The sequence below is a fragment of the Anguilla anguilla genome, chromosome 5 (assembly GCF_013347855.1).
Source record: "Anguilla anguilla isolate fAngAng1 chromosome 5, fAngAng1.pri, whole genome shotgun sequence".
NCBI classification, from domain to species: Eukaryota; Metazoa; Chordata; class Actinopteri; order Anguilliformes; family Anguillidae; genus Anguilla; species Anguilla anguilla.
Window position 1 is genome coordinate 34273411 of NC_049205.1, and position 23294 is coordinate 34296704.

At 46.7% G+C, this 23294-nt stretch overlaps 1 protein-coding gene across 1 annotated transcript in view; it reads left to right on the forward strand.

Moving 5' to 3' along the window:
* fto (FTO alpha-ketoglutarate dependent dioxygenase) overlaps positions 1-23294 on the forward strand; it is a 154825-nt gene that overhangs the window by 66596 nt on the left and 64935 nt on the right. Inside the window, exons 7-8 of the mRNA XM_035419077.1 lie at positions 936-1055; positions 17052-17176. Of these exons, the coding sequence (XP_035274968.1) occupies positions 936-1055; positions 17052-17176 (245 nt within the window). The remainder of the gene's footprint in view (positions 1-935; positions 1056-17051; positions 17177-23294) is intronic.

Below are 23294 nucleotides of genomic sequence, written 5' to 3' on the forward strand. Positions count from 1 at the left end.
AATTTTGCTCATTTTGCTAGCTCCATAGACCGTATATAAACAACCGAATAGCATTATGTTCATAACACCTCATCCCCTTTTTTGAAATGCAATATATGGTCACCACAATTTAAATGGAAAAAATATACATATCGATGATTAGAAAATGTTTTTTAAGCATAATAACACTCATCGCCGACATACGGCATTTCGTATTTCTTTCATCTTTTTTCCTTTATCGTGCTCATGCTGTGTTTATTGCCCAGCCCTTCTTTCAGGTAGTCCTTAATAATGTAACGGTGCAGCTAAATGTAGCAGAAGCAGACGGGCTTCACTGCTGGTGTCACGCTGGCTCCAACTCATCGTGCGTTTCCACAAACTTCTCCGCACGCGTTGTTTGCAAGGTCACGTCACGTTTTGAACGAAATGGAGCGAGTTTCATTCAAAACAGACAGTTCGCCTTAGGTTTACCTCTCAAATTCTTCATCATACTCCTGCAATGTGCAGTTTTTAATATTCAGTGGATGAAAAACACTAACTTGCCGTTTGACAACGGTATTGCAAAACCGCACAGCTGCCTTGTTTCATAACGGTATACCGAAAAATACAGTATACCGCCCATCCCTAGAAGGATGGCTCATCGGATGAAGTGGTCAGACAGTAGGTGATGAATCAGGGATGGGCCGAAGGGTGGATGTACAGATGGGCACAGGCACTTGCAGTGCAAGAAGAGAGGCCTATTTCTGTGTGTGTTTGTGTTAGTTAGTCTGTGTGAGTATATGGGTGTGTGTGTGTGTGTGTGTTTGTCTGTGTAAGTATGTGGGTGTGAGTGTGTGCACATGTGTGTGTGTTTGTCAGTGTGAGTGTGTGGGTGTGAGTGTGAGTGTGTTTACTATGTGTGTTTATGCACTCCATGCATAGGTCTCTGATGTGGCCCCGTTTTGGCCCTTTTGCAGGTGGAGTTTGAGTGGCTGCGGCAGTACTGGTTTCAGGGCCGGCGCTGTGCCAGGTTCTGCAGCTGGTGGAGCAAACCTATGGAGCAGCTGGAGGAGTCCTGGGCACAGATGGAGAGCATGGTAAGAATGAGGGAATGGGATCAGTGCTGGAATCAGTGGGTGGGGTGAAGGGATTGGGACTGGAATTAGTGGGGTAGAGGATTCGGTGCTGGAATTAGTAGGCGGGGTGGAGGGATTGGGGCTGCAATCAGTGGGTGGGGTGGAGGGATGGGTGCTGGAATCAGTGGGTGGGGCGGAGGGGTCGGTGCTGAAATAAGTGGGTGGGGTGTAGGGATGGGTGCTGGAGTCAGCGGGTGGGGTGTAGGGATGGGTGCTGGATTCAGTGGGTGGGGTGGCAGGGTCGGTGCTGGCATCAGTAGGTGGGGTGGGGGGATTTGTTTCTAGAATAAGTGGGTGGGGTGGAGCCGTGGAGGGATCGGTGCTGGAATCAGCAATCACGGACGCGGGAACCAATTCTGTGTTCCAAAAAAAAATGTTTGAACTTCAGTTGTGTGGTCCTGAAAGACTGCGCAGAGTGTTGATGTCAGCGGCCGGCTCTGATTCACGCGTAAGAAGTTTGCCATAAAGACTTCACTGCACTCGAGGCTCGGCAGGCAGAGCGTCCGACCGCCTCGATCGACACAGAACGTGCGATCGCCGACTTCGGACGGGAAGGCCGCCGTCTCCGCGAAGAGAGAGGAAGCGGTTAGCCGGCGCGGTCATTAGTCGCGGGACGCCGCGGCGAGCGCGGAGCGACGGTTAAGTCGAAGGAGATCGTCGTGGATCCCAGCCAGAAGAGAGGCTTTCCCGGGGCCTGGGCCGGGATTAGCGTAGCGCCGCCATTTGTGTCTAATTAAGAGGGCCTGCCGGTGCCAGTGTCTGGAAGCAGAAGTTCAGCGCCGTCTCCCAGGGAGGCGTCTCCGATGCTAACATGAGCGTCATGATTCCGTTTAGCATGCTAATACCGTGTTTACACCAGCACAGCTTTTTTTCTTTCTCTGTACAATTACATTATCTTGATTTCCCTTTTTTTTGCGGAACGATGTGGTGTGTTTTTATTTGCGTGCCTTTCCTTAAATTATAATGTGTTTTAATACTGTAAACAATCCTGTGAACTCCCACAAATATAAACAAAACACTATAAACACTAACAAGAAAAAAGTGAGAAGTTTATGTAAGTATTGCTATCCTGTCATCCCCTTCGTTTTACAAGTTTTAGCAGCTTTTCTACCACAGCAGTGCATTTTATTTTGATTCCACCGTGAAACACTTTGAGTTGCTTGATTCTCAGTATGAAAGGTGATCTACAAATGAAATTTATTATTATTATTATTATTATTATTATTATTATTATTATTATTAGTATTATTATTATTAGTTAACTGCTAACACGACTGACTTTTGCTGACTTTTAAGCATTTTGAGCTAGTCTGACACGCTACTCCGAACATCCCGGGAGAACGGCCGTTCACATGCAAGAGTGAACTTTGCTCAGCGTCGCTGGGTTTTGTTGAAGACAATGTCCATCTTGTGAATTCAATCCTCTGGGCGTTCCCCAGAAGCTTTTTTTTTTGGCCACGTACCGCATGCGAGCTGCACACAGTAACTTTCACAGGATCCTTTTCATTTTCCTGTAGGAAGTGAACACACTGTCCTTCCGTAGAAGCTCCATAATTCAATTTTTTTGGGGTTACATTTTTCTCTGTGCACACGCCAGCACCCCTCTCTTTGGAAGTTTATTGAATTTTCATGCTATTACAGTATTAATGGAATACTGGCGCACTGCGCGTATTGTATATGGGAACCTCCTGGCTCCTTTCACCAGTCCGCCAAATCCCACCATGCCCGCAACTGAACGGCATTAAGCGGCAGACGTATTACAGCGAGGTCTCCGGGCCGGGCTCCTGCCTGCGCTGGAGGTTCACTGCCAGGGCCTGGAGCGCCCTGAGGAGCAGGAGCTCGTTGCAGGCGCCAGCAGGGGGCGCTCTTGCATTGCCGTCGGGAGAGCCGCTTGCGCGTCCTCCAGCCGCGGAGCCCCGGCGAGCGGTAATCGCTTCTAACGTGCCACCGAGGACCCGGAGGGCGAGCTCCCACCCCAACCCCCACCCCCCGCGCCGTCCGGGGTGCCGCGGACGCTCATGGCGGGATAGCCAGGGGTTCACGTGCTGGGCTGGGGGTGGGGGTGGGTGTGTGTGTGTGTGAGGAGGGGGGGGGGGGGAGCCCTGGCAGATTCACTTAGGGCTTCATCCCCATTGAGTTTGAACATCTTTCAGAGATGCAGCCAATGATTTCTGATATATTTCAAGGAGAGGGGAAGTGAGACGTTACAAAGCTCGCCCAGGGGGGCTCGCGCGCTTCTCTCAGCCCGTATTTTCCCGCCGCCCCGCTCGCTCGGGTCAGGTGGACGCTCCGCGGTCGGGAACGCAGAACTGCGTTTTGTAGCACCGCCGCCACCGCGGACTTCACCTCAACTGCAGGATCCCGTACCGATAAGCATCTGCGGGGATACTTTCATTTCGTTTGTACTTCTATAGCAGCATTTTTGTATCACTGTGCTTTCATGTTAAACATGAACGATTACCTTTGTTTTACAGTGTCCAGCTTCTATAGTTTACAGTGATTTTTGCATTTAATCATTTTTCATGTTTTTCCATTTTCATGTGAAGGAATTTTTTTTTCATGACACATTTTTGTCCTTGCCCTTCACTTATTTACCAAAATGTTTGGCTTAACAAACTATAACAAAACCCAATAAAATAGTTTACTGAAACGTAAGAAAGACAATGGGCCACTTTTTTTTAAAATGATGGGAACTTTTTTGTGTTCTAATTTAAACCAAAAAAGTGTTATTTATTTATTTATTTATTGAGCTTATTTACATATTGTATTCATTATTTGTATAATGTCACTTTAGCCTAACTCTGGCTATACCATTCATTTTATATCTCAGAGTTTTCTTTTGTATAAATATGCAGTTCACTAATTATGTGTTATATATAGATTTTACAGAGATTCTAAAATATATTCTGAATAAACTTGAAGTGCTGCTACTTTACAATGCAAAAATTGCTTTGCTGCTAGTGAGTTCAAAAGCTTCTAGAGTCTGTTTATTATTCTGATGCCCTTTTTAACATGGAAACATCTCATTCTTATTCAGTTTATTACTTGTTGTAAATTTGTCATATGTATTGTGTTGTTTCTTTTTGGGAATAATTTTCTTTTTTCTACCCTGCACATGAACATCCTGCTCCCGAATAAATAATAGCAATAATAAACAAACGAAAATTGTTCTCAAGAAACTCAGAATATTTATTTTGGGATAGGCCTATTATAATTGTAATTGGCAATAGGAGAACACACTGCTTACAGCTAAACACCGAAATGCTTTCAGTATTATTATTATGATTGATAAGAAAGTTTATTTTACCATGAAAGGCCTTTGACGTTTTCTTATATCTGGATCATTGTCCTTTAAATTTGAGTTAAATATAAGCCTCTTGTATTAAGCGTATTCTAATGCAGCTGTTTATTGATGCATCAGCTCTCCCTTGGGTGCACTTTTATGTTTCGCTCTCCGTTGTGATGGAAATGTTGAACCTTTCATTTGAATGACATTCTGCAAAAAAGAAAAAAAAAATCCAATAGTATTTTTTTTCTCCTCGAACCATTACCTTATGAATCGATGAGCTGTTAAATAGAAATATAAAGTGAGGAGATGTGGGGGAGGGAGTGTGGTGTGGAAAAATAATAAAGGTTATTCAAATGTTTGTATTTTCGTTAAATGGGGGAGAGAATTTGAGGCGCTATCGGGAGTACGACATCAAGATAACCGGGCGGAGTGAATTTCCGACCCTTCGTTTCCATTTGAAAGGAGGTGTACATGCTTAGCTTTCGGGGTAAAAGGCTGACGGTATAAAGGCTTCCGTCTCCTGTGATGTGGAAGGGGCGGCGTGGAGAAGCTGTTAGCGGACGCCGCGGACGGGGCCTCTGTCTCCCAGGGCGTGCTATCGCACAGACCTTACAAAACTGACATTTATTTAAACTACCAACAATGAATAGCTTTAGCCCGGCTGACAAAGGGGAGAGAGACAGGCTTATGCAGAATATTTTAAACGCGGACTGGTGTGGGCTTTGTGACATTTTTTTCTGCTTTGGGGTAGAGTGAGGGGAAAAAATAGAAGTGGTCTTTTTTTCTTGCCTGGAATGTAGTGACACTAATGTATGCACTCTCTGTGACTTTATTTGTGGTCGCTCACATAGCAACTTCAAAAATAATAGGATGCGAGGAGATTTCGGTTTTCCTCTCTGTTTGACAGGCAAACGTGTCTCGCAAAAGATGAAAATCTTTTCGGCGCATATCAACGAAATTAATTTGCACACAATAAGTGCAGTGCACTCGTGAATGTACCCGTGTACCTCCGTTAATACAAAATACAGAGGGGTGCATAGTTACGGTTATAGTATCGTTATTATTTTATTTTATTCTGCGCCGCCACCTTTGGGTTTTTTTTCGTTTGGTCCAAACTGCACCATGTGCGCGAACAAAACAAATAAAGATAATCGCTGCACCTGATGACCAGTTTATCCCCGGCATTAATAGAATTATTCAAGAGCAATTTCAGATGCTCGCAGACATGGCTGTATAATTGCACGCTGGCTGGCAAGGTCGGCATCGATAACTGATTAGATTATTGACTTAGTTGAGGAGGTCAGTTTAAATGTTATTGCAATGTGAGCCCGTTTGATCGAAGCACGAAAGGTTAAGGAAATCCAATCAGGTTTTGTATGGCAGAGTGCAGACACAGGCAGGACAGGGAATGAATTATCATATCGGCGATGAAATACTCGGCCTCCAACAGACAGTTTACTGTAGCTGTAATGTATTTAGACAGCAATTGGCCTTAATAACCTTTATTGACTTCAGCAGGTCAGAGCCAAGAATCCAATTATTAAAGTGTATCAGTTTCATTGGAGTTTAGAGTGTGCCCGTGCGCGCTCGTGTGTGTGTGTGTGTGTGTATGAATACGTTTGTGTGTGTGCGTAGATAAAACGGATCCACTTATTTAAAGTGTGTTTTGAAAAATGTTTAACATTTAGTGTCCCGGAAATAATTCTGAGAGCGTTTTATTTGAAAGGGTTGCTGCTTTTGGGCTTTTGTCATAAGGCAGAGGATTCTGAAGAAATTAAGAAAATTTGGGGAGCAATAACATTGGATTACGGCATTTTTCGCCCTTTGTTTTGCTGCATTTCCCTGCCATCTATATTTCATTTCATTTTACACGCACACGTGCATGCCAGATAAACCGAATGTGCTCGCAAATCTGACCGTAAATTATTGACAGAGCATTTTTGTTGGTAATTATACGGCACTTTCCCCATATCTGGAAACTCATGCATGTGTGCGCAAGAAGGAAAAATGTCTCAAGGAACAATCATTTGTCCTTCACTGTCACTCTGTTGTGGGGCCTCAGTCAAAAAGCACTTTTCTGTTTTTCGGTAATATTCCGGAAGGTTTAATCCAGAGGTTAATTATTTTAGCGCTGTGTTTACGCGCTGCTTCATATTAGTTCAGGTGCCGCGCCGCATTTAGGCTGTTGTGTCTAAGATATAAATTACTGAAAGATTATTGTCGTTAGACATTTTTAGGGGAACTATGCCACCGATAATACGGGTTACATTAAGACGACATTTGGGTTTGAAAATGTAGAAATGCAAAGAAGGAGAGACGTGGAGAATGCTGCAAAAGTCACGGGCAAAGGTATTTGCAATTCTCTTTGAAGTGCTCATTCAACAGGATAAGCAGAATTTTAGGAAGTGCCTGATAGTGTTCTGGGTAAATACTTAAACCCCTTTAGAGAATTTCACGCACAGATACAGCACTCCCAGAAAGAAAAAGAACACTTATGTTTCCTAAAGCCACTACAGCTTGCTGCTTTGTACCTTAAGACAGAGGTATTGAATGGAATTCTACGGAGGATACATTCTGTGACAATATCTACAAGAGCATCAAAGCAAGCCGGCGGGCGACACATTGGGTTTTTTTCCTTAACCCTTTTAATGGTTCACTTTGGGTCCCTGCTTCTCGAGGCTCGGTAAACAAACCCCGTCTCCCGCTCCGCGTGACAGTGCCTGTTCGACATACCTCTTCAAAGCCATGTCGCCGCGGTGCTCCACCCCGTACACCTCTGATTCGGTGGCATTGTTGCTTCGGTATTTGTTTGCTCGTACGAATGCGGTCGCCCTCGGTGGTAATTGTGTTTAATACTGCAGAACTTTGGTGGTTCTTAATCAGCTGGGTGACTGCTGAATGTTGGGTCTGGAGAGGATGAGTCAAGCCGTTTGCAGTTGCTTTCACGTGGAGGGTTTACCCTGCTTAATTTGGGATTAAATCAGTGAGAAATGTCGTTAAAATGGACGGCATGATTGCTATACACGGCTTATTGTGTTGACTCCATGTAGTCTTGTCATTTAACATTTCGCACCACAGGGCAACTACCAAGTAGCGTACATGTAGCGTGAAACACAACTTAAAAGTCTCTATTTTGCCATCGTTTCCAGTGCTGTAAACAGGCTTTGAATTAATTTTTTCTAGGAAACAAATGAGCGCTTATAATGACTCATCCCTCTTATTCACTTAGCGGTTTTATTTGATTTAGCCCCCCTTCCCATCGTCCCCATGATTAGCTAGATAAGTCCTCAAAAGTGGAAGATAACATCCTTTAAAATGGTAGAAAGGAATTACAAGCTGGTTTAGAGCCTTTCCAGCGTCATGCCAGTCAGGAGAGACTAACCTCAAAATCGTTTATTGCCAGGGACTAATTTCCCATTAGACAGCTCTCCCTTTATTGCTGACAATAGTAATTATCTTGCTTAGCACGCAAGTATTACCTAACTTTCATCCAGGCCTAATTGTTTTTTCGTTAAGCCAAGACAGGTGTCTGCGATGGAAATAGTGCACTAGCACGAGAACTTCAGATGTTGACTTTGTCGGCTGCAGGGCATCGCCCAGATGGCGGGATTAGCACTGTGCGGCTCCGGTTCTGAGTGACACTCTTCCTCCGATCGACTTGACGGCGGCTCCGCCTAGAATCTTAACCGCGCATTTTTAAAGAGGCATTTCAGCGAGGAGGGACATAACAGAAAATCCCACCAGGCAGAGAAATAATTATTTTCAGAAATAAAGGTACTGCGGATGTAGATTTTTAATCTTTAAGGAACAAATTTACCAAATGTACACTGAATGTACAATAATGTTCTATTTGGGTGCCACATGCAAAAAAGGTATACATTAATTATGTATTGCTGGCTAGGGGTTCAAATTTATGTACCTATAGGCTACCACCCCGTGACAAGCGCTTGTACCTTTTTAGGAACTTTTTTGTGCCTTTTCTGTTCAGATCAAGGAAGGGAACAAAAAGATGGAGTTGATAATTAGGTGGCGCATTAAAATCTCAAATGCAGTCTCAGCCGATTCGCTGGTGGAGAGGGCCGTGTGGTTTGATGATGAATATGAAGAGGCAGAGAGGTATGCAGGATGCAGGCTTGGTCAGAGAGCATAGGAAGGAAGGCCTTCCTGGAGATGGGAGTTTGGTGTCTGAAACACAGACTGTATAAAAATGGAACCCTGAACCCTGGGTCTGAATCCTGCTGCTGCTCTCCTTTCGTTTTTCACACAGGCCCGGTTTGAGAGAACGGAAAAAGGATTTCCATTCTTTACACTCCGAGGGTACTTGAGGTGCTTTTTTAAAAAAGAAAAAAAAGGAAAAAAGAAAAACAGTACAACCTTTAAATGTCGTTTTTAGAGCACAGTCTCTCTCCGAACTGACATGCTCCTCGGAGTAACCAAGTAAAAGTTAAATTTGTGTTATGCAAAGTATGAGCTGTGTAATCCACCGTGGGTGTCTGCCTCGCAAATTCACAAATGCAAATACTGCTCCTGCTGCTGCAGCTACTGCTGTTTTTTTTTGCTACTTCGACTAATAATGATATTAAACGTCAAAGCTGAAGAGATAGGAGGTCTGTAGATCAGTGGAGAATGACGAAAATGACTTTAGGTCGATTTATTTTATAAAGGGGAGCAAACAGGCCTGCCCTTCTTTTGTATTATTATCATTTTTGGCTGGACCGCAACAACGGGGCCAGCCCTACAAACGCCAATGTCTGTGAGTGACTGACTGACTGAGTGTTGAAGTTACACCATTGGTCGGCCGAGTAATGAAGTTACACCTTTGGTCGGCTGGATCACGTGTGTTAGGTCCAGCCATATACTGGGTTTTAACCTGGTTTAAAAAACTTTTTGATTTATTTAGATAGGTAGAAAGCAGACAGGGCAACACATAGACGGGACCACAGCTGAGAAGGTGCCGTGGTAGGGATGGAACCCCCACCTGCATGTGGGGGGGGGGGGGGTGGTTAAAGCTGGAGCGTTTGCTGTACATGGACCTTTCAGGACGGTTGAAAGGTCTTGCCAGCAGTGGTGACTTGCTTTTGAAAGGATGCCGCTTCAAGCTTGCGTTGACCAATAGCCTGCGTTCTTACTCTGAGACTGTCGGGGCTTTTGCACCAATACCACGCTTTCCCCTTATGAGGAATAACTACACGCTGCTTATGTTTTCAGTCAGTCTGTCACTTGGTCTGAGGTGTGAGTTTTATCCGTATTGGTTTTAAGGTCTGTAAGTATTGTGAGTATTGTGATGTCAATGTTGCCTGTGTCCACTTGACATCACTGGGCTTGTAGGTTTTACATATTTGTACATCTGTATATTTACATAAATGTCAGTACATTTGTACAACTGGGTAGTTACTGAAATATCAGTACATTTGCTCATCTGAGTATTCATTTCAAGTATTCCTGTTCCTCAGAATAAATGCATTTTAAGTAACAAAATCTAAATAATCAAAATCTGAAATTTGTTGCAGCACGGATACCAACCTGCAGAAAGCTCTTTGATTGCCTAAAGTCTGGGACCAGTTTCTCCATTTTGAAAAAAGCTGCAGTCTGACCACAGAAAACAATTTTTCCCCAAACCCTGTGCAAACGCAGCTGATCAGAACTCATCTCCCAACCAGTGGACGTCAGGATTTGATCCATATTTGCATCTTGCACTGTGTATTAAGTTATTTGTGTTTGCTCTTCCCCATTAAAAATGCTTGAATTTGGCGAAAAAAAAAGGGAAATGTGTGAGATCCAGGGCAAAATGATGAAGTCTAGTACTGCAGGAAGTCTCAGAACCTCCGGAGAGAGGGGCCCGAATTAGCTCTCATTAATCCTAGTTTGCGTGTGATAACAGGGTCGCGTTAGATCTAATAAATTACGCTTTTACGCGTGTAAGGACTGCAGGTACGCACCTTTCCTTTTGTTTCCTGTTTTATAAAGGTCTCATCTGGGCGGGCGTCGAGAGGAGAAAAGACGCGCATTAATTCTGGCGGCCCGGTCGCGTCCGCGACCCGCCTCCCCCCGGCGGGCCGCCGTTCCGGTGGCGGCGGCACGAACCGCCCCGCGTCCGCGCGCCGCCGCGCCTCGCGGATCGTTCCGCCGTTGTCCGGGACTCTTCGGGGAGCGGCGCAGATACTTGTTTTTAATGTCAAGTGGCCCTCCACAAAGCACTCCAGAGAGAGGGGAGAGGGGGAGAGGGGAGGGGGGCGAGGGTCGCATGCATAACCCCATCGCATGGTTACAATTTAAATGCGACGCCTTTTGTTTGCGTTAATGTGTATTGGAGTGGTATACAAGAGGGAGTACAAGAACAGAAGCCGCCACCGGGCTTAAATAACTTATTGTAGGGAGGCCACAAAGAAGGCTCCATAGAGCAGTTGTTTAGCATTAGCCTTGTGCATCCGAGCGCAAACTCCATTTAATTCGCCCGACAATGGGCAGAGTACTTTGAAGGGGAAAAAAAAAAAATAGTTTTACTCTTTTGACCCACTACGTTCCTCTTAACTAAAGCTCCCATATCACCTATAAAACAATGCTGTGATGCTTACTAGCAGAGTTCACACCTCTTGTACATAAGCAATGCCTATTCCAAATGATGCTAAAACACTAATAAGGGTGAAGTACTTAACTCTTTACAATTTTCAGTAACCTTAGGTAATCACAAATTTGCAAGCTTGTTTTAAGATTTTAATAACTTTTTTTTAAGGCTGAAGACATTGGAATGAATTTTAGCCGTTTTTTCCATGTGCAAGAAAACAAAATAACCCTCGATAGCAGGAGAGTCACTGACGCCATTAGCATTGATCAGAAAAATCTTCTCTCGAATTTAGAAAAGGGACGGGGATTAAATCTAGCGAATAATTTACAGGCGAAACGTGAAATCGATTGGGCCGCAACGGTTTTGGAAAATCCGACTCGACCGGCGAGAGCGCGTTTGGTTTAGGCCGGGATCAGACAGGCCTCCTTCAGGATTCAGACGTAGCAGGACCCCACGGGTTACGCGGGGGGACGACATCTGTAGAGCTCATTCAACGTGAGCGCTTTCACCATTTAAAAAAAAAAAGAGAAATGTGTCCGTTTCTCTCTCGGAGCGAGGCCTGGCGTGGGCGGGAACCCCTTTTTTCAGGGCCGCTTGATTGTGACCCAAACAGGTTTTTTTTTTTTTTCCCCCTTTCTCTCGCGCCAAAAAGGGCGACAACGGAGCGCTCCCGATTCTGCCTCAGTTCTCTTACAGAAAGCATATGTTCAGCCATGCAGGCAACAGTTGGGCTAAAGATGGACTATGGCCCCGGGGACAAAAGCCCCCGGCCTGGCTGGCATGCACGGTGCTTCCAGACATAATCGCTTGTTGGGGACGGCCCTGTCAGCTGTCCCTTTCTGGAGGTGACATTCCCCCCCCCCCCCCCCCCCCCCATGCCCCACCCCCACCTCCACCCCCCCCCCCCCCCCCTCCTCCGCACATACGCCACCCTCCCGCGCCCCCAAACACATTTTTACCAATGTTTTACACTTCATATATTCCGGCCCGTATGGGCTGCTCGCTTTCAGTTTGACGTAATTGATGGCGGCAGCTCTCTTGCCGCAGTTTGGGCTGAAAGGGCAGGCCCTCAATCACAAGAGATCAAAAGTGTCAAGCCCCTTCTCCACCCCCTCACCTCTGGGATCCTAAAAGGCCACCACACCCCCCCCCCCCCCCACTTCTTTTTTTTCCAAGGGGTGTTCTGGTGCTTAATGCTCCGCCCAGCATCCTAGGTCCACTGCTCGGTCAGCTATGATGATGTCAGCGACGGGGGACTTCAGCACAGACAGACAGAAAGGCATGGTTAGCTATTGAGAAATCTAGTAATCCATTCTTTTGAAAATTCAGACATCTCATGCGCAGGCACAGGCACACACACACACACACACACACATTAACACACACACCCATTCTCTACCACGAGCCACAAGTATATGTGCAATCACAGAAAGTAGAGCAAGTTTCAAGTTTATCTGATTTCATGAGTGCTCTGAATATTTTCTGTCCCAGTAAAAATGTCCAGTTGTTAAGCATTACTCCAGTATAAAGTGAACCATGAGGTAAAACATGGAACCTGCTTTAATGGGATCACAGATTCCTCTCTGTTATTAACGGGAGCAGTAGCTCTTAATGTGCATGGTGGTAGCTTTTTTTCCTGAAACCGATGTCAGTTGTACTGTGTAATATGGTCGTTGCCAGTCTTCCGCTCTTGAGTTTTATGGAATGCGATGTTATGGAAGGTTCTAGAACCAACCCTTGCTGGGAGACAAAAAAAAACAAAAAAACTTCTATGCCAGGATTCTTACCACAACTGCACGGAAGCGCCAGGATTCGAGAGGGGAGGAGGATGGGGGTCTTGGCCGTGCGGATTACTGTGGGGAGGTATAAGTTGAGACACTCTGTCAGTACAGCCTGGCAGTGGCAAATACAAGTATGGATTACTCTATTTGCTCTGGACTTTCTTTGCCCGGGACTGCCTGTGCGGTTTGCTGTTAATTTGGAGAGGGAGTTCACCAAGGAGCACGGGCGTCAGCGGGCTGGGCGGGCTGGGCGGGCTGGCGACGAAGGAGAGGGCGAACGACAGTGGGGAGAAGCGTTGTTTTCGTTGTGTTCGTTTGGTTCTCGGGGCGATTTCGGGGTGAGGTACCGAGGCAGTCAGAACCACATGGAGTTGGCACCTGAGGCCATTTTGGATGGGGTGGGGGGTGGGGGGGGGCAGCGAAGGCTCAGTCCTAAAGCGGGTGGGTGAGGGCACAGAGGGAGCGGAAAACGGACTGTAAGCATTCTCTGCGGCCGTGATACAGCTAGTTACGGGGCGCTAAAAGAAAAAAGATACTTTTTCTAAACCATGATATGTTCACATCTTCAGATCGCTTCATCCGCACTCAGACTTCAGCGGCAGTTCCCTGAGCCTCACGGCAGTGTGGCATTCAAAGTGGCGGGGGTCCGGAGTTTAGCTCTGTTAACAGATTAGGTTTACGCTAAAAATAACAGCAAAGCGGTGAAAGCTGTCATCTCCATTGATAAATAGCTCTGACTGACGGGCCCAGTACAAATTTAGAGCTATGTTATATTATTTCTATTGTACCACTTGATAATAAAGAATAACAGATTCATATTGCCTGGAAAAGGAGAAACTGAAAAAAAATGAAAGTGTAAAAACTCTTGAACCACATTAAATTTGTTGAAACATTGAAAGGGATAGTTCAGTTTCTGGGGATTTTTGATATTCAGTTTTTTTTCCAGTTGGCACAGACAGTTTTTATGTGCCACAAAGAATATTTTAGATACTGAAAGAAGTTTCTGAAGACCAGCTGGCTTTGCAATTGGTGGTATGGGGGCGTTCAGGGTTTTGTGGTCTAAAGTAAGAAAATATACTTAAAATTCTAAATATACTCCAGAGCAGCATGTACAGCGATATCAGAGGCTTTCCAGAGGCTGTACATAAGATTGTTTATTATGTTTATACACAATTATAAAATCAGATATTCGTTTTTGTATCTTGCTGGTACTTTCCGTGAGTACAGTGGTGCATGGCTGACAGGAATATAGTTCCCTTCAAGATTAAAGATATAAGATTAAACATAATTTTTTGAAGAATAATCAGGTAAGTATACACATACATGACCCCTGGAGGCATAGCCTCAGCGTACAAGCTGCTTTGGAGTTACTTGAAGTGTATTTTCTTGATTTAGCCTAAGAAACCAAAAATGCCTTATACCAGCCACTGTTAAGCTGGCAGGTTGTCAGAACCTTCTCTAAATATCTAAAATATCCTTCATCGCTGACCAGACTGTCTGAGCCAATTGAAAACATACACTTCAAACTGGAATAATATTTAAAAGTATATAAATATAAAGAAAACCCAGAAAGTGATCTGTCCCTTTACGGATATAAGCCAAAATTCAGCTGTGAACAACTAGGGCCAAGAAAAATCTCTGAACGAGTGAACTATATTTCAATGTAATCACTCGAAAATGATCTGATATGGGGAAGGGGGAGTACCGTATGAAGTATATTAAATTATGAGGTCTACTGTGCTAAAGGGCGGTGTGTATTGGAGACATGTTGAGCAAAGGGCAGGGCGCCAGTGAAATTCCTTGGGTCACCAGAGTCTGGAACAAGGGCCTGATTTGTTTGAGCAGGGAGGTGCTTTCAGCACCGGTGGCTGATGATGCGTCCTACCGAGGCCTGTTTGTGTTTTTTTTTACCCTCTATAACTATTACCCTTTTAGCGCAGAGGCCTCAAACTTTAGTCCTGGAGGCAGGAACGCAGCCTGGGATTGTGGGCCACATGAAAAGATCTTACGTTGGCTCCCACCACCTCAGGTCACACCACTCCTGTGCAATTACGGCACAATTTTTTGACGGCCCCTGTCAGTCAGGGCCCTTGGAATCATCCTAACTTTACCTCCTCATACGGCGCCCCTGCCTGGAGGCCCGCGGTCTCTGCTGGTTTTTGTTTTTGTCTTTCAATCAGCGGCCATTTTAGGCTTTGGAAAGGTGTGCAGACTTTTAAGCTAATCATCGACTTAAATGAACCGCTAAAGTGTGGAACCACGTCAAAACCGGCAGACGCAGTGGCTCTCCCCGGGATTTGAGCTGGCGATCCCTGGTTTGGTGGGAGAAGAGGCGGGCACGTTCCCCAGTGAAAATACACGGTGACACGGGCCTGTGCACGGCGCCTATCTGTCGCCTTACCTCTTGCCCTGACCCCGTGGCCGGGGTCACGGGGACATGGCGTGCCAGGTTCGGCTCACCCGAGGACAGCGCGCGTCATCGATCCGTAAACACAGCGGTCCCCGAAAGGGTAGCGTTAAGAGGAGTGCGGGGGGGGGCTTCCGAGATGAAGCAGGCGAGGTCAGCAGTGGACGTACTGGGGGAAGGGCCTAGAAGGTCTAGGATCATCAAAGGTTTAAACGCGAAGGCCTCATTCAGCACCGCTCTGAAAACGCAGCACAGAAAACAGACGGGACCCGCCCTGAAATAGGCGCAGACAGGATGTCTCTCTCCCATCGTGTTTCCAAGTCTTACGTACAAGGTGAGCAGAGTTCAAGACACTATTAGGGCCTTTTCTTTGTTTGTTTCAAGCACCCGTCCTTCAACGCCTTTTTCCTAACAGCAACAATAGTCATACAGGGTTCTGTCCCCCCTCGCTGAAGAACCCTTGACAATGACGCCTGCTGGGTAAACACTAGTGGACAGGTGAACTGTTGAGCTACTCATCTTTCGGTAATGTTGGGTTACAGCCAAGTGGAACAGGCGAGCTTTGTCTTGACTAATGGTTCAGTAAAAATAAATCTAATGGATGAAAAAATCAGTGTAGGAACAGTGTATTAGGCTACCAGTGTCCACTGGTTGCGAGGGAAAGCGCGTCTCCAGCCAGCTCATTGTCTGATCATGCTTGGTCAAACCAGATGAACGCACATCTTGGAATGTTTCGACGCGCCCCTTCTCTCGGTGGGACATGCAAGGGGTGCGGAGACTGGCCGGCAGCAGTCTCGATAGAGCGGTCCCAATTGCGCAGCGCGCTTTCGGAAAAGGGCTTGCCTGAATGCGCCTTCACATGCCAACGTGAAATGCACAGCTGGGTAGTCAGGAAGCAGATAAGAGATTCATGTGTTTCGGTGAATTAAGAAGCTTCGGGGGGGGGGGGTTGAATGTAATGGACGGAAATGGAAGTGATTCGCTCGTTGACGTGCCGGAGAGAGACTCTTCTTAATAAGGCGCCAGAGTCAGTCAGAGTAACAGATCCATCATGCGGGTAACAGAGAGGGTGTTTCCCAGGATGGTGGGATTTGTGTGGGAGTGACAGCAGTGTGTTTCATTTGTGATGCCAAATTTCAGCTAAGGAACTCAAAGGGCTATTAGAATTAGTGTTTGTGCCTGTGTCACATCTAAGCAAGGCAGGCATTTGGGTTACATGCATAAATGCTCTTACCTCTCGACCATATTTGCATTTTATTTTTTGACTCACATGTTCAATGTTATTCGCAATCTAGCATCTGATTGAGCCAAGTGCCACCCTCTTATGATGAAACCTTATCATAAACTTATATATTTTGTAGATTCTTTCGGCATACAGCCATTCACTGAATTCAGTTTTGAATGGCCTTTGGCTCTCACATTAATAACGATGACGTGTTCTTGACCTGGCAGCTTCATCAAATCTACAGTACCTTTACCATCCTCTTTCATACTAGTTTCATTCATGTATGTGGCAGAAACACAGTGACTGTTTGGCTTTAAGTGTTGGGTCTTGCCAGTGTGATTCACAGCTCTCACACTGTACGGAATGGTAGTTTAAGTCCAGTCATCGTGTGCTCAGTCACGCAAATCAAAACACCTTTTTTTCCAGTGGGAGTGGAAATACCAAAATCCAAGACAAGCAAAACACAAGCACTTCAGCGTGTAACTTAATACCACAATCCAAACTCAACTGCTCAGCGCAAACAGAAACTCTTCTGTTGTGTAAACTCAAGGTCCCGACGCTCTGGGTCGTTGAAGGTCCCGTTGTAGGAGCGTAGGCCAGGCGGTGTTGGGGCGGGGTCAAGCGTGCACGCTCTGCCGGGGCGATGTTCTCGGACAGGGTGTGACCTCATGGCGCCTCTCTGTGTTGCAGACGCAGCTGGCCCTGGCGGCGGCGGAGGACGAGGGGAGTGCGGAGGACAGGAGGCGAGAGGTGGCAGAGACCCTCCTCACCGCCCTCACTGATCGACAGGAGCAGAGACAGACCTGGAGGGACAGGTGGGCCCGCCCCCTTCCACCACACCCACAAACCACCCATATCAGACGCAACCTCTGCAACACGGATCCGGCTGAGTTTAGGTTCTGCTCTGAGTTTTAGGTTCACCTTTTCTTTACTCGCTTTAGTATTTTCTTATTTATTTGACTTGTAGTACTCAATTTGAAAGAGGTCAAGGGCCATCAAGCTTGGTACTTTAAATTTGATTGGAGGAGGAGCTAAACGGACATGCGGAATGTCAAAATGGAAGAAGCGAAAAGGGCAGCGCTTCACTTCCTGAAGCGTGGCGGTAACGAGCGCCGCTGCTGCATCGCGCCTGTCAACCATCACTGGACAGGTTTGTCCCCATATCTCTCTTAGCCGCTTCCGCTTGTAGGGGAAGGACACCCAATGCCAGTGACAGTTAACGGTTAACACTCCTCGGTCTCATGGATAAGCCAAGACGGCGCTTTTTTTTGAGTGACCCTCCCCCCTCCCATCCACCTCATCGGTCCGCCTCTCGGCTCCTTTCCGCTGTCCCTGATGCGGGCCTGTTCCAGCTGGGTAAAAAGTGTGACTCGGTCCCTTACCCGGGCACTTTTTACCCCAAACGAGTTTGAACTCTGCGAGGTGTGGACGGCTTAATCGATGTCCGGTGCTGTTGGAACGGCGGACGACGTCCAGGCCGCGGCCGAAGCCAGAGCTGCCTGAAATGATCGTTATGCTCACGGGTTTTCTCTTGATGAGAATGACCCCAGAGCATTACATCAGATCCCCCCTTCTGCCCCCCCCCATGCCCTCCATCCACCTTATTTCTCAGTTTTACGTTTCCCCCATTCGGCAGCCCCTCGAACGCCCCCGTCTCGACCGTCCTCACAACACCCGGGGTGGGGCTGGGCGGGGCTTTGACAGACCAGGTGCTGAAAGCTGCAAAGTCGGCCCCTGCCCCTCTCCACCCCCACCACCCCCAGATCCTGGAAGCCTGCCGACGGTGTCCAGTACAGGAAGAGATCAGTCAGCGTTTACTCTTACTGTTTCTCTTTCATCTGGAGGAGAATAGAGATAAGAGTGGGAACACGCATAGATAATGCATTTGAACTGCAGTGACTCTCCAGGACTGCTGGAGCGGATTGCGTAGTGCTTAAAAAGCCGGGGGGTGGGTGGGGGAGAAGGGGGGTTGTCTGTGAGATGTCTGTTGACGGGGGAACTTTTAAGAAACACAAGAAAAGACCAACAAGAACACATGCCCTTTTACAGTATTAAGTTATCTTCAAATTTGCATTTCTGTATACTGTTAAACAATGTATTATGAATTTGTATTTGGCCTCATGTCAAGGACCTTGCACACAATTAGCAGAGTTTTTATTTTTTAAAGAAATTATTTAAAAAATAGTTTTCCTGTAATGTTAACGGTTTTATAAATACAGATTTGCCATTCGCTCCATGAGGTCAGGCCCTCTTGTACGGACGACTGGCAAGAGAGGAGTTTTACGTTGCATCACATTACATTACATTAATATAGCACATGCTCGTTTCCCGAGCTAGTTAAAATATCAGAGAATGGGCGCATTCACCTGATTTATGAGCTGTTTTTCCGGACCCGGCTAACAGTATTCCCAGACCAGCGTGTGTATACGCAACACAAACACCACGAAGGCGCTAACGAAAGCTAACAATGAAAAACGAAAGCCAGGAGCCAAAATACCAATCCTGTATACAAATAGATAACATCCTTGACAAGGTCTGAAAACAAAAAAGAAAAGCAAGTGATAAAAGGCGTAACTGATAAAACCTAAGGCACTGTGGCAGACTGAGTCAGAGGCCTGCAGGGTAGGGTTGAAGGCATGCACCTACAGAATCTCTTCGTAATTTCAGATCCCAATTACCGTAGGCTCCAAAACTAAGTTCTGGATTCAGTATTTTTATCATTTCTCTGGCATGCACGGTGCATCAGCGTGTTTATCCGTCGATTTGTGCGTCTAGGACATTTCATTTGGTGATCCCAAGCGGTTTGGAAATTAAAACATAGTGGAAAGGGATTCACTTTAGTCACCCGATGTTTTCTCAGATCTGAACTGAAGCATTGCTCTCTGCAGCATAGACGTAAACGTTTTTTGTTTGTCTGAGTGTTCTCGAAATGTTGATAAGCCACAGTCCATTCAAGAGAAACATAAAATAAATACGACCTGTAGACCTTCACCGTGACCTACCGCTGACCGTCTCGCACCACGTTACCACAGGAAGCCCCTCACATTCTCGCCCTTGCTCAGTTATGGTCATTTGAAAAAAAGTTTTCCCCCCGGTATCACAACAGAGCATTACCTCTGATAAGTCGCTAAGTTTTAGATACATGGCCTTTTTGAGCCATTGTAACCCGGGGTAAATCTCGAGTCTCTCCCGGTGTGGCATCGTTGGGGGCTCCGGAATATAAAGCGACACAGCGCTCTAGAAGCAGCGAACCGAACAAATTCGCTGAGACGCTAGGTTCCTCCACAGCCCTGCAGGGAACGGACGACCTCCTTTGGGTCGAAATTCGCTTTTATATATTCTTTAATACAAACCACAGCTAGGGGACTTGGAGGGGGGCCGAGACACAACCGGAGTGCGTCCTTTGCTTCTGGGGACAATACTGAGCCAATGCGAGTTTTTTTTCCTGTGTTTAAAGCTCTGAAGAGGTTAGATATGAACCGCTGTGAAAATTAGGTTCAGTGCAGTTCTTTTCCTCGGAGTTGCCTTAGTTAGTTTGTTTCCCTTATGCAGTGAAGGGTCAGAAACGACAAGCACAAAGAGAACGGCAGCCAGACAAAGCAACTCCAGGAGAGCGCCTTTGACCTGTTCTGTAGCTGCTCGCAATGCCTTTTGACAGCTTTCTGTTACAGAGAAAGACAATCAAGCACCTTTGCCTCCCTGTCAGCACTCGGTTACTTCTGTGACAGCCCGAGGTGGGCATTAACTTTATTACTGAAATGAAAAAGTAATGAAAAATTTTCATTTGTCATGTTAGGGCAAGGCACATTGTGGTTAGATGTTCCTGGGCGGGGTTTTTTTTGTGTGGGGGAGGGGCCCTCAGAGGTGTCTAAACATGACCCTTGCCGAGCGATCGGCTTTGCCAGCGGACTAAGGCGACGGCACCTGACGGACAAATTCCTGAGACCTTCCAGAAAATCCACTTACCGCCCCCCCCGCACGACGTCCCCAAAAAACCTCCCCCCCCCCCCCCCCCCCAACCCACGAAAGTGACCCCGCTCTGACCGGCGAAACGCAGAGGTCAGGCCTCGGGCCAATAAAACACGCGTGTTACCGCCGGCGGGGAGCGAGAACTAAAGGGAGCAGCTGCCGGTTTTGTACTGACCGCGCAAACTGCTGTAGGCTTTGTAAGGTCATTATATGATAATGAAAATTATGACCAAATTACATGGGGCTTTAGGGTGTGGGGGGCGGCGGGGAGGGGAGGGGAGGGGAGGGGTGGGGGGGGGGGGGGCCCAGCGCATTGGGTTTAACAAATGGACTGTGAAGCCGCCCATCTGCCCCTCTTTGCAGCCCTTCCTTTCTCTTTCTTTCTTTCTTTCTTTTTCCTCTCTTTCTGCTCCCTCAGTAAAAAAAAAGCCTGGGCAGTCAGAATGGGGCACAGCGTTGTTGGGGGCCATTAATAGTTTACAGGGTTTGGAGGCGGGCTGGAGTGGAGGCCTGGACCCGCCCACCGCGTCCTTTCACGGGGGGTGACGGCTGGGCGGCCGTTGGCCCCTTCGAAAGGGGAAGCGGTCGGACTCCGTAAATCAAGTAGGGATGTGTTCCAGTGGCAGAGGAGTTCATTTTCCAATGAAACAAAAAAAAAAAGAAAAGGCTACACAAGGTCCCCCCCCCCCCCCCCCCCCCCCAGCTAGATGACGGTTTGCTTTTGCATTCCCGCAGCTTTCCAGCCACCAGATGCGGTTGCAGATTTTTACTGTTACGCTTGGGGGGAGTGCTGCTACGTGTGTGTGTGTGTGCTTTTTGCGCGACTGTGTTTGTTCGTTTCGTTTTTCTTTTTATTTTTTTTGCTTGCGTGAACGAATGTGTGCTTTTCTGCTTGGTTTGGAGCGACTGCGTATGTGTGCGTAAGCATTTGCGTGTCGCACGCATATGTGCCTGTTTGCATTTCCACGCGTGTGAATTTGTGCTCTAGTGTGTGTGTTTGTGTGTGTGTGTGCGCGTATGTTTTTGTTTGTTATTTGTCTATATGTGTATCTGTGTGTCTTCTGTGTTTGTGTGTTAGCGTGTTTGTATGTATGGAGTGTTGTGTGTATGCGTGTGCTTGATTGTGCGAGGAGTGTGTGTGTTTGCGGGAGAGAGATTATTGAGCCCCTGCTCTCTTTTCTGGCTCTCGCACACTGTGTTGGGCGAAGTCCCACAGTGAAGCCCTACAGCTGAACTCATCGCTCAGCTGCCGATATGACCTTTGACCCCCATCTCATTCAAGAGCTGCCGCATTTCTTCTCTGTCCTGTCACCATGTCCCTGCTCACCTGGCTGGTCTCCTCGGGATGAAAATCCGGGTTGGGGGGGGGGGGGGTGCATTATAGTACAGAGGGAGGAGGACCAGGGCAACAGTTGTGCTGGAGCTCGATTGAACACTAATGTCTGTCGGCCACCAGTCGCCAACTTGCTGAGACAAGGGGAACCCCTTTCATGCTGTCACCATGTCCGTGGCGACGCCCCCCCGCCTTAAAGAAAGACGAAGGGCAGAACAATGGGTTCCCCGGTCCCAGCTGGGAATTTGAAAGATTGTATACATCCGCCCATAGCAAAGTAAGACAAGCACATGTCTGCCACCATTCAGGCTGTGGCATAGAAGACGGAGCCAGTTTGGCTTCTGCCAGCGAGCCCCCTGGCTTTTGCCACCTTGCTGTCAAGCCGAGAGACACCGTTCCCTACGATCCCCTGCGCGTTTACCTGTCTGCGGTCTAGGATGCGCCCCAACGGGCAAGTGGACACAAATTTATTTTCTTATGACATCAAGCCAACTACCTTGACGTCTTTTGTCAACTGTGGCTCGCTTAAAAACTTGTTTTTTTTAAATATTTTTTTTCCTCGTTAATGATGCCGTGTTCATCAGTCCACTAACCAAGAAATAATGCTGACACCAAGTTTTGAGGACAAGCATTCGACTCGAGCCAAAGTTGGCGTGTCTTCCACCTCAGGCTGTAGGGCTGGACGAGAGAACTCTGGGGACGCGGAGAGAGGGCGCACCTAGACGCGTCAGCGCTAACGACTGAACCGCGCGCGTTTGTTTGTTTGTGTAATTAGCTGAGGCATTTTCCCCAGCCGGGTGCTACAGAAGGCGGACGGCGTAGAACATCGATCGGCGGCGTTGCCGTCACCGGAGGGGACAGGCTCGTCAGTCTGCTCCCCGTGGTTATTGCCGCGCATTCTGCAGCTGTCAGTCAGGGGCGGGCGGGGGTAATGACGTTAAATGGTTACTGTCGGCGTCGGCCGCGAAACGCGCTTTTTTACCCGGGGTCATCACGCTCGCGGGCGCACACCTGCACCGCGGAGATCGGGCTCCGTCACGGCGAAGGCATCTCCTGGATGTCTTCGCTGCCGCGGCTTCACGAAAAAAAACGAAAAAAAAGGTTGCTGTGGTATGGCGTAATTAACATCAAGTCGGTTGTTAAGACCGGCTTGGAATCAGTCAACATTTATCCTTAATTTTGACTTCAAAATAATGTAAATATTTTTATTTGAAAAAATGCAAATTTCAACAGTTATGTTCCACTCACCAAACTGTAAAGGAATTTTACCTTTAATTGCAGCTCAAAGTTTAGGATGCATTACTAACTTTAACTATCAGTGAGCTAACTTTGAGCTATCAGTGCCCTAGCTGTATTCAGGCTAAGTGATGGATGTTGCATAGTGGTAAATGTTGCCGTAAAGCTGTACATGTATAAATAGTTTTAAAAATAATTTATTATAATTAAATTGGTTTATTAGTTTTTTGTCAAAGCTGTTTATTCGGTTTTGTGACTTAATTTTTGGTGATTATTCATTTATGTCAAAACTAAAGCTTTGTTTTTTTTTTTAAACATATTTTTCATTTCTGTGGTTAATGTTATAATGTACATATACTCGTATATTGTTTTTACTGCAAGTAGTTGAGATTCCC